At 45.0% G+C, this 18,480-nt stretch overlaps 1 protein-coding gene across 18 annotated transcripts in view; it reads left to right on the top strand.

Moving 5' to 3' along the window:
- The window catches only part of EGFL6 (EGF like domain multiple 6), a 231,127-nt gene that overhangs the window by 189,370 nt on the left and 23,277 nt on the right, over window positions 1–18,480 (top strand). For all 18 annotated transcript variants that reach the window (XM_077890049.1, XM_077890047.1, XM_077890037.1 and 15 more), the window contains 6 exons: window positions 770–882; window positions 5,848–5,940; window positions 10,379–10,498; window positions 13,165–13,284; window positions 15,581–15,715; window positions 17,634–17,756. In XM_077890049.1, coding sequence (XP_077746175.1) covers window positions 770–882; window positions 5,848–5,940; window positions 10,379–10,498; window positions 13,165–13,284; window positions 15,581–15,715; window positions 17,634–17,756 — 704 coding nt within the window. The remainder of the gene's footprint in view (window positions 1–769; window positions 883–5,847; window positions 5,941–10,378; window positions 10,499–13,164; window positions 13,285–15,580; window positions 15,716–17,633; window positions 17,757–18,480) is intronic.

The raw sequence follows: 18,480 nt of genomic DNA, 5'->3' as shown, positions 1-18,480 counted from the left end.
TGAGGAAGGAGAACCCACCCTGGGCTGGAATCCCTGACACCTGGCTCTGCTGGGGACGTGGCTGTACCCCGTTGGGCTGGAGCCTCATCTGTGGCACAAGAGGGCTTCGCTGGAGGGTCTCTTGAGCCCTTCCAGCTCTTAACTGTCTACAGCGTGTGGAGATTCCAGTTTGTTTAGTGGGTCCCAGGTGGCCAAGGAGGTAAAAGGGTAGCATTCTTGCCTGGGACAAAGCCACAGGGCCCAGGCATCACAGCACCACACTCAGCACCGACACAGACGCAGACGCAGATCGCCACTGTCTGTACAGAGCAGGTTGGAAGGTTGGCACTCTGCGGGGCTCGGAGACCAAGTTCTGGCCACTCTCATGCGCCCTCGTTTTATATGATTATGTAACCCGATTCTTTTAACCCCCTGGGGGAAAAAGAACCCACAAGGTTAATGACAGGGGTAGGCTAGGACCCAAAGTTCAGGCTTTCAGAATCTAATTTAGCCCTTGGGGCAGGTGTATGGAAATTCACCAGGTAATTGTCATCTCTCATTTATTGGCAGGAGCCAATAAATTTATTTTTTATTTATTAAAATAAATTGTATAATTTAATAAATAATAAAATAAATAATAAATAATATTTAATTTATAATACTATTTAATAAATAATAAAATAAATAAATAAATTTACTTATTAATTTATCCTGCTCATTTATTGGCAGGAGCGAGTCTCTGTTGCCCTTTCTGTGTTCTCAGTACTAACATGCAGCTCTCTATCCACAGTCCCAGGGATCGCGGACTCTTGACGTCTGCACCGCAGCCTGGGCTCTGTCGCTATGGGGCTAAGCTGGCCTGCTGCTATGGCTGGAGAAGGAACAGCAAGGGAGCCTGTGAAGGTAATTGTGTAAAAACTCAGACCACCCTGTGCTCGAGTAGTAGGCCAGTGTCCTTAGTTTTTAATCTGTGACACCATAAACTGTCACCGAATTATTCACCGACAGTCACCAGATCCCTTAATCTGTTAAATAGGGTAAACACGCAACTGCATGTCCCATACACGTTAGGTGTTGGTGTGGATCATGCTGGATTATAAACGGTAAAGCACAAAAATATTACCTTTTTTTTTTTTTTTTTAAAGAATTAACAGTACTACCTTCTTTCTGTCTCTGCCTCCAACTCCTCCTCTCTACCTGGTCCAAAAATATCGATATACCACAGGTGAAGACAGAACTTGATAATATCTCGAATCTGTAAAACATCAAAAGGCACCACTAACGCTCTTACATGCTCAATATCACACAAAACCTCCCACCATTAGTTTCCTTGTGACAAGATGACAAGAGTGTCGAGATACTAGAAAAAAAATATTTGCAGATCATTATTGCCTACTAGATAAAGTTAGAACATTCCCCTGGGGCTTTGTCAATTAAAAAAGAGGGTGGGTCCTCACACTGATTGGATTTGTAGTGTCACGATCAAGTCAGAATGATGTGCGTAGCCCTGGGCAACGCAGGTAAGCCAGCTGAGGCTCCGCTTCCTCTGCACTGTGGAGAGATTCATCCCTACTTCAGAGGGGGAGGTGTGTAAGCATTAAAGGGTAAGCTCATCAGGCAGCCCCCTGGCTCTGCAGTTGAGCATCTGCCTTTGGCTCAGGGCATGGTCCCGGGGTCCTGGGATCAAGTCCCACGTCGGGCTCCCTGCATGGAGCCTGCTTTTCCCTCTGCCTGTGTCTCTGCTTCTCTCTCTCTCTCTCTCTCTCTCTCTCTCCTGTGTTTCTCATGAATAAGTAAATAAAATCTTTAAAAAAAAAAAAGGGTATGCTTGTTACCTGGCATGCATAGAAAATATCTCCTAAATCACCCTTGATTTGAAAAGACCCATAAATCCCATCCCTTAAAGTGCACGTGATGCAGAAATTAAATGTTGCTGTATTCTTTTTCTAGACCTAGCACGTTGTTATTTGAAGTCACTCAGGTGGAAAGGGGCAAAACCACACGGAACGCATGATTTGGAATCCTACATTTGCATGAACCTCAGCACCTACTGCCGTAAAACTTACATGTCTCTGGTGAATAAATGAGGGCAAGCTTTGGCTTTCTGTAAGGTCTACGCTGTAACTAAATCAGAGCAATTTGGCCTTGATGCAGACAGCCAGTCACATTCTTGATGTTTTTGTGGACAATATAATACCATAGGCAGGAAATAATTTAAAGCAAGATGCTAAAAGACCAGGTGCAGGGACACCTGGTGGCTCAGTAGTTGAGCATCTGCCTTGGGCCCAGGGTGTGATCCTAGGGTCCTGGGATCAGACTCCCCACAGGGAGCCTGCTTCTCCCTCTGCCTGTGTCTCTGCTTCTCTCTGTATCTCTCATGAATAAATAGATAAAACCTAAAAAAAATAAGTAGATAAAATAAAAGAGCACATGCAGAGGCTTCGAGCACAATGCTCAGTATGCACGGTTGGCAGGCTGAATTGCTCATCAGCACCCCTGCCGCCCCAGTGAGATGTTCAGGTATTAAATTGTAATGATTTTTATATCTAAAATCTATATTGTATTCTATCCAATTTGTATGGTCCTTCTTGACCGTAAAGTCATCTGCTCCCTTAGAAGCACCGAGTAACAGGGTGATTAGCCCCTGGCTACCGGATCTCTGACTCCCAAGCCAGAGTGTGGGCTACGTGGTAATGAGTTGAGAACTTGTGTCCACCTGCCCAAACAAGCAGAGTTACACCCCGGTCTGTGAGGTCCCAGTCCGCCTGGACTTCCCTTCCATCTGTCTGTTCACCCTTCATTCCTCCAGAGGCCCTGACTCCATGCTGGAGCTTTCTAGATCTTGGCCCCTGCCCCACCTAAATCTGCTCCCAGTGCAGGATGGCTCGGCTCTGAATCATTAACCTTCGAGTGTATGTCACTTAGCAAGAGGAGGTAAAGAGTTATCTGTGAACAAATCCCACTGAAGGGCTGCAGATGGAGGATTTGGAGGGAGAATTGAACAAGAACTTTAGCTAAAATGCACTTAAATCTCAGGCCATTTTAGACATAAACTAAATTTCCCTGTGTTGTAGACTGGCCGTTCAAGTCACAGATCCAAAGGCTCTGTAAATTGAAAACATCTTGCTGGAGCTTTGACCTGATAGCAGCAAGGGTATTATTCACCATTTCTCTTATGTTCTATTTGGCATTGATCCTGGCTTTCCTATCTGGCCCACATTAAAAATAACTTTCCAGGGAGCAATCAAAGGTATTCAAGGCTTAAAAAAGTAAAAAATTTATTTTTCTAACATCTAAACTTAAAGCTGCATCTCAAAGAGCATATCCATAACAAAATAGACACTGGAAAGCAAAATCCTCTTTTGTCTCCAGAAGGGAAAGAATGTCGCCGAAAAACATTTTTTCCTTACCTCATCACTTATGATTTATCCAGAGCCATAAAATGTTTTTCTGTCAGAAGTTCTACACCTATTACTTTATTTATTATTTAAAACTATTTGAGTGTCTATGTGTCTACAACACTACCAAATGCAGCAGGAGAAACAAAGATGAATGTTTATTTATTTATTTATTTTTAAGATTTAATTTATTTATTCATGAGAGACACAGAGAGAGAGAGAGGCAGAGACACAGGCAGGGGGAGAAGCAGGCTCCATGCAGGGAGCCCGACGTGGGACTCAATCCCGGGTCTCCAGGATCACACCCTGGGCTGAAGGTGGCTCCTAAACCACTGAGCTCCCGGGCTGCCCAAGATGAATGTTTAAATCCCTGTTCTGAAGGTGCTGGGAATCAGATAGTAGACAGAAGTGAAGGATTGAAACCAACTATATGTCTAATTATTTAATAAGATGGAGCCTGATCAACTTCATGGGAGAGGCCTACCCAAGTTCTGTGGAACTCTCAAAGTTGAGTGGACGTCCTGACATGGTGGGAGAAATCATTGAAGGCTTCTGGAAGGAGGGCTCATGCAAAATAGTTCTTGAAGGATCAGTAGGATGTTAACCATGGGAGAGTGGGGAAGGGGTGGCCAGGGTGAGGATAACAAGAAAGGAAGAGGCAGAGAGGGCCAATTGAGAGAACAGCAAGCAATCTAGTTTGATCATAGTGTTGCCTATGGGTAGGGAAAAGAGTAGGCCAAGGGCACAAACTGAGATGGAAGCCAGGTCTTGGTGCTGATACCTGTACTATATTCAAAAGGCAATAAAGACTGTTTGGTGCAAGGCATGGCATGATCAGAGCGTGCTTTTGGAGTATCAGTTTAATGTCATATTTGACATCAGATTTCTTAGGAGCAGAGCCTATAAGTGGGAGTCTTGGGTCAATAATCTGTTGAGGGGTGCTCTCCAGAGAAATCTGTAAGGGAGTAAGGAAGCAGAGGAAAGAACCAGGCAAAAATGTGGTTTCAAGAGAAGTCTAGCTTTGGCCTAATCCCACAGGGAGCTCTGGGGTGTTAATTGCATCACAGAGTTGAGTTTGTCCCGCCTGGAAAGCAGGGGCTGGGCTCTTAGACCCCGTATCAGTTAAGCACTGGGTCACAGGCTGTGGCGGGGAGAAGGGGGAGAGAAAGAGGTGCACTGTAATCTCCCAGATATCTATGGGCAGCATGATTCCCATTAGCTAGAAGAGTAGCTGTTCAGTGAATGACTTGGGTGGTAGAAGCAGGGATAGGATATTGTCACTGATTGGTTTGGGGACAAGAGAAGATAGAGATGATGGGGGTTTTGAGTCCAGGTGACTGGAAGATAAATGCTGACATAACAAAGAATAGGGTGTGGGGTCGAGGGAGTAGCTGCTGGAGTCTTTGGGAATAGGCTTGCATGGAGGTAGACCTACGGTGAGCCAGGGACTCCAGGGGAAGGGAAGTAGGCAGCATTCCTGGGCCATTGCGGAGTCATCCTTTCCGGTGCTGGCTAGTTCCTGAGCTCCTACTAGATCCAGAAGCTGCTGAGGGCTCCTGACTCCCTACAGACCTCCTTTCTCCCTCATTCATTGTTCTTTTGTCCTCTGCCCCTCTTCTCTTTGGATTTTTCCCATATTCCTTTTGTCCCATCTACTGCCTTTTCTCCCTACCTCCTCCCTGTGAGCCGGACTCAGACTTCCCATCATTTTTTACTATTTTTTTCTTGCCCTCCCAACCCAGTCAAATATTCTGTCTTTGGTGTTTCTCCAACCATTTCTTTCATCAAGCAAATATTGATGGGGTGCTGAATTTGTGTCAGTTGTCTGGATACAGAAGTGAAAAAAAACAACAACAAAAAACAAATTCTGCCTTTATCATGCCACCATCCTCCTCCTCCTTCTCCTCATGATACTTCTAGTTCCCATCCTTAGGGCTGGAAGTTGCACCTCCCTGCCTTCAGTCTGTGGGTTGATCATTTTGACTGATGATACACAGCTTTAAAAATAGAATTTGATCATTTGAAGAAAAAGGAAAAGAAAATATGGAAGACAAAAAAAGAGGCCAGTGACAGAAGGAAGGAGCACTTGATCCAGGATTATTCTGGAGTCTCTTCCAGCTCCCACATCTACTTCTTTTATTAAATATTTTTGTTTTATATGCAAACTAGCTGATGATGGTCTGGGATGCTTTGTTTTTCTTTGAATGCCACTTGGGGGCACGACAGTACTAAGCAAAGTTATAAACTCGCACTCTTTGGGGCGGAAGGCTGGGGGGAGTGATCTAGTTCACAAGGAAAACACTGTCCAGTATCCCAAAGAGGAAAACAGACTAGAGAGGAAGCAGATCATCCCTTCTCCGCCCCCATGAATTTCTCCCCCATAAGGAAGGCTGCTGAGTTGGACATGCATGCATTTTCTGTGCTGACTACTCCTGTTCTTTTATCAACAAAACACCTTTCCTTTCCACAGCTACCTGCGAACCTGGATGCAAGTTCGGGGAGTGTGTGGGACCAAACAAATGTAGATGCTTTCCAGGATACACTGGGAAAACCTGCGGTCAAGGTCAGTACTACAGGCCAGCATCCTAGTACGGACGGACAGACGGACCCCCAAGCTTTCCGAAGCCAGGCGATCATTGGGGCAGGGTTTTTGATACACTACAGTGCCCGAGATATTGTCGATTTTAAGTTGAGTCTTCAAATGAAAGTGGTTTCAGAATTAGATTTTTCCATCAATCTCTTCAAGAAAAATATAAAAGTCATTCAGATGTTTTCGTTAAGGTGCCAGACAAAAGGCCTTTTTTTTCCTCCTCTAAAATAACTTTTTTCCCTAAAATATTGTCATTGTGTTTTTATGCTACCAAAGTAATGCATATTTTTTACTGGAAAAAAAACCCCAATGACATAAAAGGATTTAAATTAGAAATGGGAGTGTCCCCCCGACCCCCAGTCCATGCTCAAACCAGCATGAACAGTTTGTCCCTGACCCCTGAAGTCAGGACAGTGCTCCTCTGCGTTGTTCCAGTTTTCCAGCGTGCACTGCCCAGGCGAGCACCTCGTGGTCTTTTTTCTGTGACGCTACAGACAGAAATGCTTCTCCTGGGCAGTTTTGCATGTCAGCACATACAGAGCTAGTTTATGCTTTTTAAGGCTGTATTCTTGGCCCTGATGCAAATGATGCAATATCATTTGTGTAAAAAATACTTTGTTGAACCATTCTCATCCGCCTGTCTCCAATGTCTCACCATTATAGACAGTGCTAAGTCAGACATCATTCTACACATATCCCTGCACCCTTGAGTATTTTTATAGGCTAAATGTCTAAAAATTGAATTTTGGGGTTGAATGACATGCATATTTTATGATAATTGACATATTTTAAAAGATACTTTATGACTTGTCATGAGCTGTTTATCTGAAGATCTTAAAGAGGGTATTTATACTATTGACAACAGTGGTTCTCAGCTTGGGCAGTTTTACTCCCCATTTACTTGCCAGAGAAAATACAGATCTCAAGTTAGATTTAAATTGCTGATAAACAACAGATGATTTTATAGGTTACATAGGTTTTAAATATTGCATAAGATATATGTCTCCTAAAAAAGTATTAGTCAATTATCTAAAATTCAAATTTAACTGGGCATTTTTATTTGCTCAATCTGGGAACCTTACCCCAGGGGACGTCTGGCAGTGTCTGAAGACGTTTGGGGGCTGCTACTGGCATCTAGTGGGTAGAGCCCAGAGATGCTGCTGAGCCTCTTACGGTGCACAGGGCAGCCCCATAACAGAATGATCTGACCCAAATGTTAGCAGTGCTAAGGCCAAGAGACCCTGGCTTGAAGAAACCTGCCATAATTAAGAAAGTGTCCCCAGTCCTATAATGCAGTTGAGCAAAGGGCAGCACATCAAGTTCAGCTGTCCTTAGGGCTGCCAGGGTTCTGGAGGGACAGATGGAGTCCCAGAGACGGGCAGGCAGTCCCTCCACTCTGCCCACCACCCCCCGGGGCCTTGCTGCCAAGCCCAGAGGTTAGCTACCTAAACTGAAATAGCTGCCAGCCCTGCAGCCTCAGAGGGGAGCTTGTGAATCTCTGATGTCCCAACACCAGCACAGAGGCCAGCGCCCTAAGGTGCTCCTTAGAAGCACATCCACCTGCTTGAGAGAAGTGCACCAAGAATCGTGCTCTCCTAAGTAATAATCCAGCTGTATCCCTTACCCAGCAGGGTTCACACCAGAAAAACTGCTTCTCCATATTGTCTTGGATTCTGTACCAAGATGCCTTCTGCAGAGGTTTGGAATAGAGAAGATATTTTTCGTGTTGGCTTTCAACTTTTTTTTTTTAATTTTTTTATTTATTTATGATAGTCACACAGAGAGAGAGAGAGAGGCAGAGACACAGGCAGAGGGAGAAGCAGGCTCCATGCACCGGGAGCCCGACGTGGGATTCGATCCCGGGTCTCCAGGATCGCGCCCCGGGCCAAAGGCAGGCGCTAAACCGCTGCGCCACCCAGGGATCCTCGTGTTGGCTTTCAATTCCCAGTAAAATATTAGTGTTGAGGGAGCAGTCTAGTTGGCTCGGGTTCTGGACTGTCTGTCTCCTCCCACAGCTTTCCTGGCCCTCTGGTGGCCTGATCAAAGTCCATATAGATCTATTAATGGTGACAGGCCTCAGCCCTCCACTGTGCTGTCTTTCCCCCAAATGCTTCTTCCAAGCGACGAGTGGATCACCTCTGATTTAGGGCCAAGTGATGGGGTATTTATGGGCTTCCCATTAATGTCCAATCAGCTTTTTCCAGTTCCTCTTTTTGAACGAGTTAGAATCCACACAGGACAAGGTAGAGTAGAGGGGATAAGCAATGGAGAAGGACTTCCAAATATCCCACTAAGATGTCAAAAAATTCCTGTATAAGGTTCTTGTCAGAGGCGAAAGCAGCCACTTCTTTATTTTTAAGAAAGACATGCTTTGCCTGTCACCCTGCTGAATTTTGGGCTTGCGTAGAATTTGGTTCTTTGCTCCTTTCTGTATTTTCCTTGAAGGAGTTAAGCCAAGAGGCATCCACATGACCACATTTCCAAAGATAAGCTCCTCTACCCATGATCGCTTTTGAAGTTTTATTTTCCTTCTATATAATTTTTTCTTTTAATAAAAAAGTAACTCTTTTTTTTGAGAGAGAGAGAGAGGAGGGGCAGAAGGAGAGGGAGATATTCTCAAGCAGACTCCCCACTAAACGCAGAGCTCATTGCAGGGCTTGATCCCAGGACCTTGGGACCACCACCTGAGCCAAAAATAGGAGTCAGATGCTTAACCTGTGACCACCCAGGCACCCCAAAAAGGCATTCATTCTTAGTATTTAAACTCGTTTTAGAAAAAAAATAAAAAATAAAAAAATAAATTCGTTTTAGGAAATACTGTAAAGCTCAGAGAAGAAAGTCACCCTCAATCTTACCACCTGGAAATAACCATTATTGGCATTTAGAGCAGAGCCTCCCAGGCTTCCATGTTGTCCTGCAGCCTCACCATCCATAGCTGCCTGCCAGGGCCCCCTCTGTAAGGGTGTGAGCCAACACAAGTTCGCCCAGAACAGTAACCACTGAATGGAGGTGTTGCCGTGGGCGCCTGTCCTGGGCTGCCCGGGACAGTACTAAAGGCTAACGTGTCTACGTTGTATTGCTAGCTTTTATTCAAGTCTTACACACAGAGAATTGTGCATATATCAACAGCGTACTGCCCAGTGAATTTTCAAATACATCCATGTAAGCAACGTGGAAGAAACGTAATAGCCTTCCCGAAGGCCCCTCCCTCTCCCCTGCAGCGGTTTGCCCCCCACCCCCAATAAGGAACTCTATCTTGACCTTTTACATCATAGATTAGTTGGGCCTGACTTTTTTTTTTAAAGATTTTATTTATTTATTTATTTATTTATTTATTTATTTATTTATTTATTATTTATTAGAGTGAGCACAAGTAGAGGGGAAGGAGCAGAAGGAGAGGAAGGAGCAGGTTCCCTGCTGAGCAGGGCACCCAACACAGGACTTGATCCCAGGACCCTGAGATCATAACCTGAGCCGACAGCAGACAGTTAACCGACCAAGCCCCCCAGGCACCCCTGTGTCTGACCTTTTTCTAAAGATTTTATTTTTAAGTCCTCTGTATACCCAAGGTGGGGCTCAGACTCACAACCCTGAGACCAAGAGCTGCATGCTCCACTGACTGAGCCAGCCAGACATCCCTTGTCTGACTTTTTTTTTAAGATTTTATTTATTTATTCATGAGAGACACAGAGAGAGAGAGAGAGGGGCAGAGACACAGGCAGAGGGAGAAGCAGGCTCCATGCAGGGAGCCCGATGTGGGACTCGATCCCGGGTCTCCAGGATCATGCCCTGGGCCAAAGGCGGCGGTAAAACGCTGGGCCACCCGGGCTGCCCCCTTGCCTGATTTTTAATGTACTCTTTGATCTCCAGCTTATTCTACTCACTCTCCCAGTCTTGAGCTTCATCCGTTGTTGCTTGGAGCTAGAGTTTGTCCAGCCTCGTTGCTATATCGTATTCCTTTGCGCGAGTATACAAGTCCTCTATCTCGCCTCCTGTCTGGAGGTGTTTGGCTTCTCTCCAGCGTGGGGCTATTAAGAACAGTGCTACAGTGATCATTTTAGTCCATGTTTTTTTGGTGGGGGCATATCCATGCCGCTGTTGGGGATCGACCCGGGAGCGGAATTGCTAGGTCATGGGTGTACGTGTCTCTAGCTAGAGCAGGTTCTACAAACAGTTTTCCAAATTGGCTGTGGCCATTTGCCTCCCCTGACAGTGCACCGTCCTTTGGTTTGCTCCACAGCTTCACTAGACCTTCAGAGTGGTGCTTTTACTGGCGATTGGAGAGGAGGCGAGTCATTGCCCCCACGTAACCACCCCCCACCAGCAGGGGTGCAGGGAGGCCAACATAACTCTACATCTTGATATTATCTGATCCGGTTAGCCTTTCTTCTTTTCTGCCTCTCCCCTGCAGATGTGAACGAGTGTGGCATAAAGCCCCGGCCGTGCCAGCACAGATGTGTGAATACGCATGGGAGCTATAAGTGCTTTTGCCTCAGCGGCCACATGCTCATGCCGGATGCCACATGTGCAAGTGAGTTTCAACAGCCAGGCGGCTCATGGTCATCCTTGGAGACTTGATTGTTTGTCATACGAACAATCTTTTTTTAAAAAGGAACATCATGGTAAAATACATATAACATGAAATTCACCATTTTAAACTGTACAATTCAGTGGTGTTTAGTACACTTACAGTGTTGTACGAATATCACCACTATCTAATTCTAGAACATCCTCATCACCCCAAAAGAAAACCCTGTGCCCGTTAGCAATCACTCCCCATGCTTCCTCCCCAGCACCACCACCGCCACCCCCACCCCGAAACCACTAACCTACTATCTGTCTCTGGATTTGCCTGTCCTGGACACCTGCTTTTTAAAGAAAGGCTAATTGGGGAGAAAAGTAAATGCTGTACATCTCTCTGTATACAGGGTTGTATGGGGTTTCCTCATGAAAATAAGCGTATTGTTTTAGGAAGGTGATACATTTAAATTCCATCTCAGGACATCAGTTCTTCCCACCGACTGCCTTTCTCACGCCCCTTGCCCCATGCTCAAAGATCAGTGACTCCTGTTGGAAATACATTCCGATTCACATTCCTGAAAAGAAAAGCCCTTCTGTGATAAAGAGAAACCCATGTCCTGTGGGAGGTAAGAGTATATCCATTCATTTATCCAGAGGGAAGGCTTTTCAGGTTTACTGTTGCAGCTGAAAGACAAACCCATCCTCCCTGCCTGGCTCCCTTCCTCCCCTCCTCCCTTCTTCCCTTCTTCTTTCCTCCCCCCTTCCATCTGTCTTTCCTCTGTAATACACCCCCCAACAAACCTGGACCTTACGGCCTCTGCTAGCTTCCTCTGGTTAGAGTTATGGAGTCCCTAGGCCATCTGGGGCTTTGCTGCAGTTAGACACTCTTGGCTGGTGCCCAGCTTGCTGCTCCCCGGGTTTGTCCTTATGCTTTCCATCCTTCGCAAAAGGCCCCAACACCACCAGTCACCTAGATCCTCTGTTGGCAGGAGGCTTAAGAGATAAAGCAGACATTCAAAGTCTTTTTAAAAAATTCTTATTCTTATGAATTAAACAGAAACCTACAAGAGACAAATACACATATAATAGATATTATATATAACATAATACATAGTTGAACAAACTCTTATAAGGTGAGCACCCATGTAACCAATACCAAGAGAACTTTGCCAGAACCTCCCTTACTACCCCATCACAGGAACCACTATCTAGGTTTTTACAGTCATCACTTAACATTTTTAAAAAGATCTATGCTAGTGGACGTTTTGAAACATTCCATGAAAGGCTAATCAGTGCCCCCAAAAAAGGATGTGATCCCAAATGGAAGGATAGAATTAGGTAAATTTTAAAAGAAGACAAAAAGAAAAGAGAATAAATGAGAAATGTTACCATTGGTAGGTGTTTGGTACCTTACGTTGACCTGTGTATCTATCCTTATTCCCTCTTTGCCTATAGCTGTATGTGGAAGGGTTGCCCAGGCCTCCCTGTTTATAGCTCCAAGTGTCCCGGGAGCCCTGGATATCTCTCCTGATTTTATTTTATTTATTTATTTTTTCTCTCCTGATTTTAATACACCTGGTCCCTGGCAGTCTCTTCTGCCCGCTGGGTGATGGACATGTTACGGATGGTGCTGGACAAAGGAAGTGTACTCACTGCACTTGCCTGTTGGAGATACCTGTGATCCATATATAGTAGACTTCTGCTAAGGAAGTGCATTTTTGTGGGAAAAGTTGTGTTTGGCAACAAGTGACAGAAAAATCCACCTAAATTATCTCATTTATGAAAAAGGCTGGAGGCAGGCTGTTCCCGCCTGCACGGCTCAGCAAGGACTCACTGCCTGCCATCCTCAGGGTACTGATTTTATTCTCATGTTTGTTGCCTCTTGTCACAAGATGGCTGCCCCAGCTCCAGATTATCACACATACATTTAAGGGAGGCCTGACAAAGGGGAAAGGAACAATGCCAAGGAATGAATGAATGACTCTCATGCTTCTCCCTTTCATCACGCAGTAGCATCTTTTCCAGAAGCCCCACTCCCTCCAGCAGACTTATTTTTATATCTCTTCGGCCACAGCTGGGTCCTGTGGCCACCCTTTGTTGCTGCAAGGGAAGGTGGGATGAAGACTAGTAATTGGCATTCTAGCTTCAATGATGGTTGTGATGAAAGGACAAGGGGTCCAGGATGGCTTTTGGGCAGGCAGTCGGTCATACTTGCCGCATGTTTTAATACAGGCATGTAAACGACCAGGTCTCATGGCTTGAGTGACTCTCATTGAGGCTAGGTATGTATGGAGAGATCTGTAGGACGGATTTTTTTGACCCTAATTACTCAGATTGATCATCTCCATCCGAGGTTGCATTTCCCCCAAGAGAGGCCACCCAGGTAACATCAAGGCATGATGAGAGAATATATGAGAGAAAGATGAGTCTTTGATAGCCAAGGGGTGCAGGCCCCGCTTAAAGACAGGCAAATTTAATACACCAGCCAACAAAACAGACCGTGGGGCTCCCGAGACACCACCCTTGCCCGGGTTCCATGTGGGTCTTAGGCAATGACGCTTATCCAACACATCCCACATATTGCCCCCGAAAGTCCTAGAATGCAGAGATCATTTGTCAGTGAGTGCTTTTGTACCAGCTCGGGAGGAAAAGGCTAATGCTTGCCTACATTTTCAGACTCCAGGACGTGTGCCATGACAAACTGCCAGTACAGCTGCGAAGACACGGAGGAAGGGCCGCGCTGTCTCTGTCCATCCTCGGGCCTCCGCCTGGCTCCAAATGGAAGAGTTTGCATAGGTAGGGCAGCAGGACTCACCTCTCCTCCTCCTTCCCCCTCCACTGAATTCCTTCTTTGCCATTCAGCACAATCTGCTTGTTAGCTATACTGAAAGTTCCTGAAAGTTCCGATTTATGCCCATTTCTGAGACGAGTAGCAACATCGACTCTAGACACACTTTGGGATGCCGGAAAGAATACTTCCCTGTCCCTTTGGGATTGACTAGTGCCATAGTGGAAAAAGGGTTTTCTTTTATTTTAGTATATTTACCCTGCATGTTTTACTTCAGTTACCACAGAAACCTGCTACTTACTGTCATCTGTCATTCAGTGAATAAAGTCCCAAGGGCCATTGGGCTCATTTTGGGTTCTAGCTAATATCTTCCTACAAAAAATGCATTCACTTATTATTTTTTTTTAGATCTAAGACTATAGAGAATATCTATATCCTTTCTACATTGTTTATGTTAGCAAGTAACTAATTTCCCATTGTCTTTAAAGGTTGCTCTAAGAGATAAGAACTAAGTATTCTAAAATCATTTCTGCTTGGAGGGATGAGCAGATTAAATCCATGATATTAAAGGAGGAGATAGAGCCATCCTTTATAACTTTGAATTTAGTTAAATCAGTGGATTAGAATTTGGTCTCTTGCTCTCCCCTGTCTTATTTTGGGTCTTAGTTTTGGATCCCACATAAGTGATCCTGAGCAAGTAGTTGATTTGGGAGGTGATCCCAGGGAATGCTGGTTGAGGAGGAGGTGAGGGAAGGCTCCACCAGGGAGTGAATTCAAGGAACAGGTTGAGCATCTATGCCCCTCTAGGAGACAGGGAGAGGGTGGGAGGGGGATGGTGTGGGAGGGGGATGGGGGGGTAGCTACCACCAGGTTTCCTCCTGGGTCAAGGGCACTGGGGATTTATGCACCAACTCCTGTTTATTGTGGGGAAGAGGGGTATGTGGGAGTGTTGGGGGGGGCAGGGGCCTCAATCCTTAGTGACTAAGGCAACACTTTCTGCCTTAGTTCCCTTGTGGATTTGCACTCTGTTCAGGAACCAAACTGTATATACTCGTAGCTCTGTGCTTATATGCAAGTGAGCCGACAACAAATCAAATCAGAATGTTGAAAGAGTTCTTACTCTTTTTTGCTTAAATAAGCAAATATCACTGCAATTTCATATTCTTATTTATTTACTGCAATAGAAATATTTCTCAAAAAAAAGGAAATATTTCTCAGTCAGGGTGCTGGACATTTATTTATCCCAAATGAATTGTGTATCTGTTTCATACCTTGATAAGCTGCATTTAGAAAGTTCAGCCAGATAGGTCCTAAATCAGTTAAATACTTAAAAAAAATCCCTGTAAAATTAAAATTTTGGCCCTGCTCTCTGAGAGTAATCAGATTTCATTAGATTCACAGGGTTTAGTGTTCTTCGGTGAAATAAGATTTCTATGACAAGGCTCATGCTTGACCAAACTGAATCCAGTTTTTATCTGCACGAAAGTGGTCACTGCAGAATTATTTTGGTCAATCCAGCACGTATTTAGGATTTTAAGAATGCAAAGAGAACAGTGAGCCAGCATCAACTTGCCTGTTTAACCACAGGTCCAAATTAACAACATACAACATCTATTCGATTTGTCATCTTAAAGTGAAAGCAAAGCCTGAGTCTGGATATTTTGGCCAGCATAGCTGCCAGCCCCCTGGTAACCTGACTCTCAAGGAAAGCAAGGAAGCCTGTTGTCTGCTAAGTTACATCATGGCATCATTACACTTGACCCACCCTTTATGTTTAAGTGCCGATGTAGGAAACTACCTCTCTGGTACTTGGGTCAGTATTGTAGGAGCCTTGGGGAGCTTGCTAATAATTCTTCCGTAGAAGACAGTATTTAAGGTATGTATCTGTTTGCTTAACATGTAGTTCAAAAATTGTACACACTCTACAATATTCATAGCTGGAAAAATATTACTTCCATCAACAAGCAGTAATGTCTCCGTACCAAGCGCCAGACATATGCTCTCAGCCCCAAAAGAGCCAGGGCCTACCAGATGTGAATGTGAGTAGTGACAGGACAGTGAGACAATGTCTCTAAAACGAGATGTACAACGCCATGGAAACACATAAAAGGAGGAGCTGTGAGTGTGCTGAGGGCATCTAGAATGCTTTCCAGAGGGTGCACGTTGGCAAGCAGAATAATCAGAATTTTCTACCAAAGAAACTGCGTGTGTGTGTGTGTGTGTGTGTGTGTGCGCGCGCACATGTGTTTTGGGGGGAGAACACTTTTCTTGCTATCACTGACACCTTCTGGTTCTACATCCTAGACGTTGATGAATGTGCCTCCAGTAAAGCCGTCTGCCCTTATAATCGGAGATGTGTGAACACGTTCGGAAGCTACTACTGCAAATGTCATGTTGGTTTTGAACTGAAATATGTCAGGGGCCGATACGACTGTGTAGGTGAGTCGGTGACACCCTCTCCTTTTTCCCTCTCCCCACCAAACCTGTAGGCTTTGTCTACAACTATCTTGAGGTCGATTCAGTCTAGTAGTTGAACAGTCTACTGTACTCACTAGTTTAACAATACGAGAAATGTCACTTGTTTTGTTTCTGGCTTTAAAAATTTTTTTTTTAAATATTTTATTTATTTATTCATGAGAGACACACAGAGAGGCAGAGACACAGGCAAAGGGAGAAGCAGGCTCCCTGCAGGGAGCCCAATGTGAATCACAGGATCACGTCTGGAGCCGAAGGCAGATGCTCAACCACTAAGCCACCCAGGCATCCCATGTTTCTGGCTTTTAGGGAACTCTGGTGAGATGAATTAGATGACACCAGACCAGTAAAGGTCTAAAGTAAGGAACTGCAGTGGATATAGTTTTGTTATTTGGGCAGATATCTTGAGATGATTTTTGTGGGTTTTTTTAAAAAAATTGGTTGGTTTTATTTTTTGATTCTCCAGATATGTAGCTAAAAATGGGAAAAATACACAAAAGGAGGGGGAAAAAGGCCTATTTGATCTTGATCTCAGTGATCTGTTCATAGCCATTTCTTTTAGGAGAGGCTTTAGAAAAATGTGTGAGGGAGATGAAGGCACATGCCCCTTCCTCTTTTGGCCCTCTCATGGTTCCAGCTCCAAATCCCCTAAAATGTTCCCTTTCTGGGTCCCTGAAGCCACTTTCTGAGTCTGGTCTGTCAGCTATTGGCCTGACCTGTGTGAAATAAAATATTTTGGCCCTTAGTGAAGGGATTCCAAGCCTGAACGAGCAAATTAAGTGGTGTGTTTGGGAGCCCTTGGATGCATTCACTCTGCTCTTGATGGAACATGGGATGGGGCTTGCACTACGGTGAAAGGAGATCCAGGCTCCCTGTTATTCATGTTACACTTAGAGCAAATGTTTATACAACGAGGAAAGCTAATGGGTTGGGGGCCAAGTAGGATTTCTCTCACGTTCCATCCAGAGCATCCCAGGACGTGTCCTGTGTAACTGCATTGTGGCAACAGTTGGTTCCAGCGTCTTGGACCATCTTGTGAACCCTCTGTAGCTCTTCACTCAGATCTTTTTAAACACAAAGGCCAACCTAAGCAGGCTGGTAAAAATCCATGTTTCTTGTGGGCTTGGACCCATCCAGCTCGTAATCCACTGACGCTGTGTCACAGAGAAGAAGCCTGTTTCCTGATCCCTAGGAATTTCCACTGGGCAAGGTGGGAATGCACGGGGTGAGCTTCTAAGAGAAACACATCTTGTGATTCTAAGTGAATCAGATTAGCATCTGAGCTCCTTTGGTGGCTAAATTAAAAACAATGGGCTCTTTTGTCTGCATGTGTCTCCCAAAGCATAGAGAGCAGGTGAGATGGAAAGGAGGGCTAATGAACTTCTCACTTGGGTAGGATTCGGCAAACTTTCCTGGTCTCCATCCAGCAGACCAGCTCAGACCAGCCTGACCCCGCTCCTGGCAGCCTTTGAACAAAATGCCTATGAATTCAGATGATGTCAACGGGTCATAGCCCACCTTATCCTCTGCTGGTTAGGAGTGTTAAGCCCTTCCACGTGTAGAATTTATTTTCTGATAGCGTTATTTAATTTTGGATTAGACGGATGAAAAAGTAAAGAAAAAAACCGAAACGTCTTACAGATGTCAGTAGTATTGATAAGCAGTCAAGATTGCCGTGGGGTGGTGAGCTGCAGGGAGCTCCCCGGCTCCCTGTGTCCTGGTGTCAGACAAAGGCCGGGCTCGGAGCCAAGGCTTCGGGCTTGGAACACCTCTCAGTTCTCAGGCCCCACTCGGATTGTTGGCAGTGTTGAGTGGTTGGTCTGGGAGTTGCTCAAGCGTAAGGGATAGTCTTTTTGTTCACGGGAAACCTTCACGTTTTCAGATATAAATGAATGTGCCGTGAATACCCACACATGCAGCCTCCATGCCAATTGCCTCAATACCCCAGGATCCTTCAAGTGTAAATGCAAGCAGGGATACAAAGGCAGTGGACTTCAGTGTTCTGGTAAGTAGCATTTGCTCACGGGGTCATAGTAGAACATTCTCGCATATCTCTTTCCTTCTTCCTTTCACTTCTCTCTCTCTGTCTCTCTCTGAGTCCATTCGTGTGTGCACGTATGATAGCGTGTGTGTGCAATCTTTGAAAATTTTAACTCTGCCTCAGTCCTGTCTTCTCTGCTAATCGGTCCACATCTTCAATAACTCACTGAAGTCTTAGGCACTAAAGCTTCAACACTGGCAAAGGTTCTGGATATTTATCTGGTCACAACTTACTTTCAAATACTGAAAATAAGATTTAAGGACAAATGGCACTGTGTGAATGCTATCTGTCAGGATAGGGTAGGTTACTGTGCAGTAACAAACAATCCTAAAGTGGCAGTGGCTTAGGACCACAAACTCTTCAACCACACAAATCAGAACTCCTTCCAGAATACACAACCAAAAGAATACGGTGAAGCTGATGTCGCTTTATCTGTCATCACCAAACCTAGATTGACAATATTTTTAAAAGATTTTATTTATTTATTCATGAGAGACACAGAGAGAGAGGCAGAGACACAGGCAGAGGGAGAAGCAGGCTCCATGCAGGGAGCCTGACGTGGGGCTCAATCCCGGGACCCCAGGATCACACCCTGGGCCGAAGGCAGGCGCTAAACCACTGAGCCACCCAGGGATCCCTAGATCGACAGTTTTTTAAAGATTTTATTTATTTATTTGAGAGAGAGAGA

Source organism: Canis aureus, chromosome X, assembly GCF_053574225.1.
Source record: "Canis aureus isolate CA01 chromosome X, VMU_Caureus_v.1.0, whole genome shotgun sequence".
NCBI classification, from domain to species: domain Eukaryota; kingdom Metazoa; phylum Chordata; class Mammalia; order Carnivora; family Canidae; genus Canis; species Canis aureus.
The sequence above is the reverse complement of the archived record's forward strand: the minus strand, read 5'-3'. Positions and strand labels throughout refer to the sequence as shown.